General features: G+C 39.9%; 1 protein-coding gene across 1 annotated transcript in view; it reads left to right on the top strand.

Moving 5' to 3' along the window:
• Positions 1-7,568, top strand: part of RAB10 (RAB10, member RAS oncogene family) — a 107,694-nt gene extending 100,126 nt beyond the window's left edge. The window contains exon 6 of the mRNA XM_011972682.1: positions 5,056-7,568. Within this exon, the coding sequence (XP_011828072.1) occupies positions 5,056-5,139 (84 nt within the window). The 3' untranslated portion in view covers positions 5,140-7,568. The remainder of the gene's footprint in view (positions 1-5,055) is intronic.
• The last annotated feature ends 3,345 nt before the right edge of the window (positions 7,569-10,913 follow it).

Raw genomic sequence — 10,913 nt, 5'->3', positions numbered from 1 at the left:
AAAAAAAAAAAAAAAAAAGGTTATAAAATGTGAAGTGATCTCATTTTTCAAGATTATATGATATACCAAACAGACATATGTACATGCAGATACATTTTATTTTTAGCAAATGGAGAACTGGAAGGGTAGATACTAAACTCCAAATAGCACTCCAAGAGAGTGATGGTGGTAAGGGGGAGAGATCATAGGGCAGATTCATGTACTGACTATAGGCAGTTTAGTTTTGAAATTTCAACAGGTTTCTTTTTTGAATTATAAAAGCAATTTTAAGATTTTTTTAAAAGAACAGTCTTTCACAATTAAGGTGAACCCATTAGAATTTCTTGAGAAAATAAATCTATATTATTTATTGTTCTTTTGAAGAGCAAAAGAATAGAAGAATACAACTAGGAAAAAATGTGTTTCTTTCTGACCTTTTTTTTTGTTTTCTTTTTGAGACAGGGTCTCACTATGTTGCCCAGGGCTGAAGTGTAGTGGCTGTTCGTAAGTGTGATCATGCTGGCTGTAGCCTCAAACTCCTGGCCTCCAGTGATACACTAGTAGCTGGGTCCACAGGGGTCTGCCATCAAGCCTAGCTCGGTCTTTCTCTTTTTTTTTTTTTAATTGATGGGATCTTTGTTTCCCAAGCTAGATTTGAACTCCTGGGCTCAAGTCATCCTCCTGCTTCAGCTTTCTGAGTAGCTTAGGACCATGAGGACACATCACTATCCCTCACTAATTTTCAGATTTTTTGGTAGAGATAGGGGTCTCACTGTGTTGTCCAGGCAGGTCTTGAACTCGTGGCCTTAAGGGAACCTCTCACCCTGGCTTCCCAAAGTGTTGGAATTACAGGTGTGAGCCACGTACCAAAAATTGTATTTTTAATTAAATGAAGGGAATAAAAGAAATAGAAAAATGCTTCTTTTAAAATTGGTTGAAGGTAGTTTGTATTTCAGACATTGGTGGGTCAGGATGAAACATTATCCAGTATTCACAGTCAAGTTAAAGACCAGGATAAGACTGGCAGGAGTTACCACAAGACGTAGTGAAACACTCTTGGCTCTATGTCCTTTCTCTTTCTGGGGTTTTTGGTCTTTGTGGTTTCTGCTTACTTTCTATCTATACTATGTCCTTTGATCTTCTCATCAGTCTTGGCTTTTTTTTTTTTTTTTTTTTAATAGTGCTATATAGCCATTATATATATAATTTTGTGCCCCAGTGAGGTAGAGCTTTCCTTATTATTAAAGGTTAAAGTATTAGTATACTAATAAATAAAGATCTCAGTCTAGACTTGCAGGGGTGTCCAATCTTTTGGCTTCCCTTGGCCACAGTGGAAGAAGAATTGTCTTGGACCACATATAAAATACACTAATACTAACCATAGCTCGAACGCTAAAGAAAAAAATCACACACAAAAAAATCTCATCATGTTTTAACAAAGTTTACGAATTTGTTGTGTTGGGCTGCATGCAGGCTGCAGGTTGGACAAGCTTGGTCTAGAGTTTTCCCAAGTAAGCAGGCCCAAATACTAGGTAGCAGTTTTTTTCATACACATCCATACACTGATGTGGTGAAGTTATGAGTTCAAATAGCAAATGTAAAATTCCTTCACGTTAGAATTAACTTAAAATGAAAGCAATTTAAAACATCTTTTAACTTAATTATTTGGCTACATGATTCATTCTCTTGCTTCAAACATTTAAAAGGAGAAAAAAAAAGGATACAGAAATTTCCCACCTTGTTCCCTTTGATTCCCTCAATATCAGTTGCCAATTCCTCATTTTCTCCTTACTCCCCAGGTAACTGATGTGATTAATTTATCAGTTATTACTCTGAGTAAATATGAATATATATTTTTGTCCCACCCCTCCCCCACAACCTTTTCTTTTTAACAGATGAGGTAACACACTCTACTGATTGTCATTTTGCTTATTTCACTTACGATAAGCAAAATAGTTTTACTTTTTAAATAATTATATACTATTCCTTTGAATGTTTATATCATAATTGAACAAGTCCCCCAGTGGACATTTAGATTATTTTCAAACTTATGTGCACATAAACTGTGTGTGTAGTGCATAATCTTATATTTAAATAATTTTCCATACGCACATACATTTGAAGGACAGATTCTGAGAACTGGTCAAAGAGCATACATGTATGTACATTTGCAATTTTGATAAATACTGCCAAAGTCTGTCCTGAGGGTTATACCCATTTACACACCCACTTGCAGTATATGAGAATATGTGTTATTCACACCCTGGCCAGCACAGTGGATTTACAAGACTCAGATCTTTCCCAGTCTAACCGGTTAAAAAATGCAGATTTAATTTGCTGGTAATTTCTGAGTAAGGCTGAGCATTTAAAAACATTTGTTTGTTTGTTTGTTTTGAGACAGAATTTTGCCCTTCTTGCCCAGGTTGGAGTGCAATGGCATGATCTCTGCTCACTGCAGCCTCTGCCTTCCAGGTTCAAGAGAGTCTCCTGTCTCAACTTCCCAAGTAGCTGGGATTACAGGCGCCTGCCACCACACAAACGAATGTTTGTGTTTTTAGTAGAGACAGGGTTTCACCATGTTGGCCAGGCTGGTCTCGAACTCATGACCTCGGGTGATCTTCCCAACTTGGCCTCCCACAGTACTGGGATTACAGGCGTGAGCCACCTCACCTGACCTAAAAACATATGTTTAAGAATCACTTTTACATTTCCTTTTCTGTAATTTTTTTTTGTTTATTCCTTTGCCCAATTTTTCTATTTGGTTATTGCCCTTTTCTTATTCTTAGCTAGGAGCGAGCTTAAAACTTTTAATAAACTTAATTAAAACTCAACTTCAACTTAAATATTTTGGCTGTACAAGATTTCGCTTTGCAGGAGATACCCTTTTGTTTTTTTGTTTTGTTTTGTTTTTTTGAGTCTGTTTCAAGGATCTAAGTTAAATTCTAAAAAGATAGTGAGTGAGATGCTAAGAAAATCAGTGTAGGAGCCTACCTGGTTTCCTTCACCTGACCCATACCTGGAAGTTTCCAGACAGAATTTCCAGTGCAACTGTACTTTTTTTTCTTGCTGGGTGCTGGTCTGCCCCCTTTTTCTTCTTTACATCTTTCTCAAAGATCTCTTTTAAAAAGGAGCAAAGTCACTTGTACTGGAAACCCCACAGAGGTCTTTTTAATGCATAATTTGCTGCTTTGACACACATGGAGGAGAAGAATCCCATTAGGCAGTGGGAGTAAGTAGGTGAGCTCTAAGGGCAAGTAGCAGTGTCACCTCAGGATGAGTTCACTAGGCTTCTCTTAGGCTACTTGAGGTTTTAAAATATTTTTGAAATACTTTAATATTTTCCCCCTTGGGCTATACAAGCCCTTAACTTTATATTGTTTCCATGAGAGAATAAGTTCTCAGGTACATCGTGGCTTTCAAAATGTTGTGATGAACTACTGTTTTATACAACAGCACCGATAAATCTCAAAGACTGATACTGAGTGAAAGAAGTCACACAGAGAAGAATATATTCAACTATAGTTCCATGTATATGAAGGATAGGAATAGAAAAAAAACTAATCTTAGATGATAGAAATCAGAATATTGGGTAACTTGAAGAGAGCAGTACTGGCAGGAAAGGGGCACAAGAGAGCCTTCTTGGGAATATTATGTTCTATATCCTGATCTGGTAGTTTGACAGTATATACTAAAAATACATCAGGCTTACACTTAAGCTTTATGTACTTTTCTGTATGTAAGGTATCACTTTAAAAATATTTTTTATATATAAAGAATGGGCCTACCTTTTTAAAATACTGTATTCTTCTGATTTTTTTTTTCTTTTTTTTTTGAGATAGAGTCTCACTCTGTCGCCCAGGCTGGAGCGCAGTGGCGGAATCTTGACTCACTGCAACCTCTGCTCCCGAGTTCAAGCGATTCTCCTGTCTCAGCCTCCTGAGTAGCTGGGATACAGACGTGCAACACCACACCCAGCTAATTTTAGTAATTTTATAGAGACAGGGTTTTGGCATGTTGGCCAGACTGGTCTCGAACTCCTGACCTCAGGTGATCCAACTGCCTCGGCCTCTCAAAGTGCTGGGATTACAGGCCTCAGCCACAGCGCCTGGCCCTTCTGATTTTCAAAGTAATATTTGATGTTGGGAAAAAACAGAATTATACTAAGAATAAAATTAAATCAACCATAATTTTACTACCTAAGGGTTGCTACTGTTAGTATTTTGTTGTATCTCCTTTGGAGTTTTTCTGTGTTTTTAGGGGAATTGGGAGGAGTCTTACTCTCTTGCTGTGTTGCGCAGGCTGGAGTGCAGTGGAGTGATCATAGCTCACTGCAGCCTTGAACTCCTGGGCTCAAGTGATCCTCTTGCTTCAGCCTCCTGAGTAGACTACAGGCTTGAGCCACTGTGTCCAGCTAATATTTTAAATGTTTTATACAGATGGGGGTCTCACTATCTTGCCCAAGGTGGTTTTAGGTCCTGGCCTCAAGGGATCCTCCCACCTTGGCCTCCGAAAAGTGCTGGGCTTACAGGCGTGACGCAGTGTGCCCAGCCATCTATATCCATTTTTAACATGAATTAGATCACTACATTTTCCTTCACTCCTTTTCACTTAATCAGTTGAGACTGCCTTTTTAAAACTATCCTACAGTAATAAAATTAGTCTAAAAAGGCAGATAACTAAACAGAAAAGGGCAGTTTTATTTCTGTGACATTACATATACCTAACATTGGTTTTATACAACCTGCTTCCCAATGCCTTTTAAGTACTAAACATATTCAGAGGTCAGGGCTAGAAGATAACAAAATCTATTTAAGAGTTAGAGCAGAGAAGATTTCAGAAGCTTTATAAAGGGATGCCAGGAAATGTCTACAGTATTTCACAGCTTGGAGGAAGCAGGCAAAATGATCAAAACAAGGCTTCCAGATCTTTACTTTGCGTGGAGGGGAACCTATCTCATGTGATTGTAATTGTATTTTGTTGTATAAATTGACATTTATGAGAATATTCCTGTTGAAACTTGATTTTATCCATAGCAGTGTTTTTTCATGAGTTATTTTCCTTGTGTGTTTGTTGCAGACCCCTGTAAAAGAGCCCAACAGTGAAAATGTAGATATCAGCAGTGGAGGAGGCGTGACAGGCTGGAAGAGCAAATGCTGCTGAGCATTCTCCTGTTCCATCAGTTGCCATCCACCACCCCGTTTTCTCTTCTTGCTGCAAAATAAACCACTCTGTCCATTTTTAACTCTAAACAGATATTTTTGTTTCTCATCTTAACTATCCAAGCCACCTATTTTATTTGTTCTTTCATCTGTGACTGCTTGCTGACTTTATCATAATTTTCTTCAAACAAAAAAATGTATAGAAAAATCATGTCTGTGACTTCATTTTTAAATGTACTTGCTCAGCTCAGCTGCATTTCAGTTGTATTATAGTCCAGTTCTTATCAACATTAAAACCTATAGCAATCATTTCAAATCTATTCTGCAAATTGTATAAGAATAAAGTTAGAATTAACAATTTTATTTTGTACAACAGTGGAATTTTCTGTCATGGATAATGTGCTTGAGTCCCTATAATCTATAGACATGTGATAGCAAAAGAAACAAAAGCCAGGAAAACACTCATTTTCGCCTTGAATATGTAAATGGGGTTAATTTTGTCCTGTGCCTTATGTGGAAAGGAACTTCTTTGGTTTTCCTTTTTTGTTCTGGTGGAAGCATGTGCAGGAGACATATCATCCAAACATAAACCATTAAAATGTTTGTGGTTTGCTTGGCTGTCATTTTCAAAGTAGTTAATTGAGGACAAAGGGTAATGCAGAAGTGATAGCTTTGGTTTGCTGAGTCTTGTTTTAAGTGGCCTTGATATTTAAAACTATTCCTGCCACCATTTCTTTTCCTTGGCCACTTTTTCCTTGCGTCTCCCTGCATGCTGCTTTATTTGCTTCTCCCTCCCCCACCACCTCATGGTATATTTAAGAGTGAAAGGGACAAACTAGTAGGTTTGTCAAGTTTAATATAAAGCACTGATGTAACTTGCTAGGTAAACGGAAAGATAAGTTCTAACTGCCTACTATCCAATGTCAGTTAATTGGTGTCTTCCCCCTCATTTGCTCTCTGCCCTAAAACGTGTCCCAGATGCCTTCACTGGCTGTTTTACTTCTATGTTCTGCTTTTCTTCCTCTCTTTGTTCCCTTCCTGTCTATCCATTGAGCTTATGAAATGGAAGAGTTAACTGCATGCACTAGTGTTTGGAGGGTGTTGTGGTTTGTCTTTCTAATTAGGTGTATAGCCTATTCACTTTCCTAGAATAAATCTCTTAACCTACATTTGAGTAGTCTCCATTTTGGCAACTCCTCTAGCAGCTTGGTAGCCTAGTACAGGTTGTTTTTTAAAAAAAGAAAAAGCAGGAAGGAGGAGTGAATTTTATTAACATGTTTGCCAAATGTATTGAGATTTGGCCTCTGAAGAACACTTTTTCAGTGTTAAGTTGTCTTTACCTTAAGATTCAGAAATACTTTAGAATATTATTAATTTTAAGTCCTGTCTTCACGTCCTTTTGGAAAACTTGTGTTACCATGGGTTTGGAAAAAGGACAACAAAAGGCTTTTCGTGTAAAGATAAGATCTCTAGCTGTCTCTAACCCTGTCCTTTTTTCACAGCATTTTTTCTAGTTTTGCTTCATTGCTTATCATTAGGATAGGGTAAGTTAAGTTTGCTATGCTGCTAGCATCCTAAGATGATACCTTTGTTGAAAGAATTGTGAATAGCATGATTCATTTCTAGCAGAGGCTGAGTTTAGGACAGCAGCTTCCATTGAGAAGTCTTTCTGTGTCGTGAATAGCATTTTAATGACCTCTTGGCTCACATAAGCAAACAACATAGGGACGTATCTGCTATGAAAATCCACAGATTTTTCAGATAGTGCCCTAAAAACAATTTTATATGCCTCACTGGTTGTTATTCTTAGGTTGTTTCCACACTTGACTTTATCATTGTTTACTACTAGTAAAAAGCAGCATTGCCAAATAATCCCTAATTTTCCACTAAAAATATAATGAAATGATGTTAAGCTTTTTGAAAAGTTTAGGTTAAACCTACTGTTGTTAGATTAATGTATTTGTTGCTTCCCTTTATCTGGAATGTGGCATTAGCTTTTTTATTTTAACCCTCTTTAATTCTTATTCAATTCCATGACTTAAGGTTTGAGAGCTAAACACTGGGATTTTTGGATAACAGACTGACAGTTTTGCATAATTATAATCGGCATTGTACATAGAAAGGATATGGCTACCTTTTGTTAAATCTGCACTTTCTAAATATCAAAAAAGGGAAATGAAGTATAAATCAATTTTTGTATAATCTGTTTGAAACATGAGTTTTATTTGCTTAATATTAGGGCTTTGCCCCTTTTCTGTAAGTCTCTTGGGATCCTGTGTAGAAGCTGTTCTCATTAAACACCAAACAGTTAAGTCCATCCTCTGGTACTAGCTACAAATTCGGTTTCATATTCTACTTAACAATTTAAATAAACTGAAATATTTCTAGATGGTCTGCTTCTGTTCATATAAAAACAAAACTTGATTTCCAGCTGTGTGGTTTGGTTTTCATTTGTTTATGGCATTAGAAGATTACTTCTGAAAAAAATGTGGACTAGCAAACTAAATATTAACGAGTTGACAGAAATGGGAAATCACTGTCAACCTGTGGAAAACTGGAAAGGCAATTTCAAAAACTGTCTTTGCTGAGAAACTACTTTAAAAAATAGAATTATCTCTGGGATCCTAAAGCGGATTCATCCTTGTGCCAAAATAGGAGATGCCACGATCCTAATCACACCTGGCTTACACTAGTTGGATGTGCCAGAGGCCCTACAGCTGAGGTCACCTGATTTCTCAGGGGGACCAAGCTGGGCTCCTCATGCTGGAGGGTAAATCCTTGTTTTAGCAGCAGCTGGCCTCTTACTAAGAAAATATTGGCCGGGCGCGGTGGCTCACGCCTGTAATCCCAGCACTTTGGGAGACCAAGGCAGGAGGATCACGAGGTCAGGAGATTGAGACCATCCTGGCTAACACGATGAAACCCGTCTCTACTAAAAATACAAAAAATTAGCCGGGCGTGGTGGTGGGCGCCTGTAGTCCCAGCTACTCGGGAGACTGAGGCAGGAGAATGGCATGAACCCAGGAGGAGGAGGTTGCAGTGAGGTGAGAGCGCACCAGGGCACTCCAGCCTGGGCGACAGAGTGAGACTCTGTCTCAGAAATAAAGGTATTGGCCAGGCATGGTGGTTCGTGCCTGTAATCCCAGCACTTTGGGAGGCTGAGGTGGGTGGATCACCTGAGGTCAGGAGTTCAAGACCAGCCTGGCCAACGTGGTGAAACCCCATCTCTACTAAAAAATACTAAAAGCTGGGCGTGGTGGCAGGTGCCTGTAATCCCAGCAAGTATTTCCTGCTTTTGTTAGCAACAGCCTTGTCTTTATGTGTAGGGAAAAGAAATGTTTGATCCTATATTAAGGCTTTATTAGTCAATAATAAAAATATTTGTTGACAAGATTGTTCCTGCTGAAAGTATATGTAGAGTTTTTCTCAGATTCAGTGATTTTAAGAATCACTTGAAGTGTTTTTAATGTTCTATTCCTTCCCCCCAACATACTTGTTTTGTTGGACCTACAATTCTCCCTTTGCTGGGCGTGGTGGCTCACACCTATAATCCCAGTGCTTTGGAAAGCCAAGGCAGGTGGATCACCTGAGGTCAGGAGTTTGAGACCAGCCTGGCCAACATGGTGAAACCCTGTCTCTACTAAAAGTACAAAAAATTAGCCGGGCGTGGTGGCACACGCCTGTAATCCCAGCTATTTGGGAGGCTGGGGAGGAGAATCGCTTGAACCCAGAAGGCAGAGGTTGCATTGCAGTAAGCCAACATCATGCCACAGCACTCCAGCTTGGGCAACAAAACAAGACTGTCTCAAAAAAAAAAAACCAAGATTGGTGTAGGGAAATAGGATATGGTCTCCCCCCTTAAATGGATGGTCTAGTTTAGAAAACAAAAGTAATTCATCAAGTTAAGCATATACAAGAGCCAAATAATTATAATCTGGATTTTAATTGCTGTACTAATACATCAAGTTCAGTTGGTGGGAATAGTTGGGATTGCTTTTTGAGGGAGGAGAGACATTAATTGGTACTTAGAAATGTCGATTCACTGGTTAGGGCAAATGTAGGAAGGTCATTGTAAGAAGAGACCACAGAGACTAGACAATGACAGGCCCTGGGGAGTCATGGTAAACTCTTGAGAGTGGTGAGAGCAGTGTGTTCGTGGAAAGCAAGTTTAGATGGATTTGAATAGGAGAAACAAGGGTTCTAGAGGTCACATGGGAAGTCGTGTTAATCGAGATGTCAGTAAGACCTGGCTAAAATGGCAGAGGGAAATGCAGGGTTGAAGGCAAAGGTAGTGTGTGAAGCGGGGAGGATATTTCTGGTGAGCGTGCTAGGTGCTTTTTTGGCACTGCTCTAGGTACTTTAGGTTAGGTCTTCGATGTCCTGGTGAATTAGTACCCAAGAAGAAATGGTCTCAGATTAAGTCACTTGCTTAAGTTTGCACAATCAGTTGGTGCTGGAGTTGGATTTTGAAACCAGGCCAACACCACTGTCCCTCCTGTGTTCACCTTTTCACAGTTCTCAGGAGGGCCTGGGGTAATGAACAAGTGCCAGAGACAGCAGAAAGAGTCTGGAGTGGTTGTGTGACCATTTGACCCAACCTTGGCCCCTTCTAACAAAGAGTAACACCCTCGAAGTATACTTCATGTACTACTGTTTTTGCTTTATATCACCCCTCACCATCTCGCGCAGAAGCAAGCAAAAGGAAGCAATGGGGCATCTGATTGGTCTGGGAGCTCCAGATAGCCAGCAGGTACTTGAAGGCTGCAAGCCAGCTTGAGAGCAGTGGCTGGAACTGGAAGGGGTGTGCACACTACCAATAGCAAGTGAGCAAGAGGGACCCACAAGAAACTGAAGGTTATTACAGTGCTACAGTTGGCTCTAAGAAATTCCCTTGTCCCACTCTAAGAAACTAGGGCCTTTTTTTTTTTTTTTTTTTTTAACTTTTAAAGGAAACAATTCATTTGCTAGAAAAACCTAAAAAAAAAAAAAAAAAGATTATATACAAAATGGTTATCTGAATGTGGATTCTGTACTGCAGCAAAAGCAGCCCAGCTCTGGAACTCTATTCAGCTTCCTCAGTTATCAGGTACATCATGCCACTGATGATGGTGAAGGCAAAGGCCACCCACGGCAGGATGTAGGAGTAGCCATAGCTGCCTTCTTTGGTCAGGCAATAGAATTCCGTGTTTTTATCGCGCCCGTGTGTATAAATGGAGGCTGCAATCATGAGGCACAGATACGACATTAGCTGGGTGATGAAAGTTAGGACAAACTTCTCTCCCTGCTCAGGTGGAAGATGAAGAAGGCGATGCAGCAGAGAACGGTGGAGGATCATGGTGGCCTGGATCACCTGTAGCGTGGAGTACTCTTTTTTTTTTTTTTTTTTTGAGATGAGTTTCACTCTTGTTGCCCCAGGCTGGAGTGCAATGGCGCGATCTTGGCTCAGGCAACCTCTGCTTCTCAGGTTCAAACGATTCTCCTGCCTCAGCCTCCCGAGTAACTGGGATTACAGGCGTGTGCCCCTACGCCCAGCTAATTTTGTATTTTTAGTAGAGACGGGGTTTCTCCATATTGGTGAGGCTGGTCTCAAACTCCCGACCTCAGGTAAAGCCCGCCTTGGCCTCCCAAAGTGCTGGGATTACAAGGCATGAGCCACCGCGCCCGGCCGCGGAGTGGGGTACTCTTTTTTAAAATTTTTTCTTTTTTTGAGACGGTGTTTCGCTCTGTCGCCAGGCTGGAGTGCTGTGGCGCGGTCTCGGCTCAATGCAACCTCCG

Source organism: Mandrillus leucophaeus, unplaced genomic scaffold (genome assembly GCF_000951045.1).
Source record: "Mandrillus leucophaeus isolate KB7577 unplaced genomic scaffold, Mleu.le_1.0 Scaffold13, whole genome shotgun sequence".
Lineage (NCBI taxonomy): Eukaryota > Metazoa > Chordata > Mammalia > Primates > Cercopithecidae > Mandrillus > Mandrillus leucophaeus.
The sequence above is the reverse complement of the archived record's forward strand: the minus strand, read 5'-3'. Positions and strand labels throughout refer to the sequence as shown.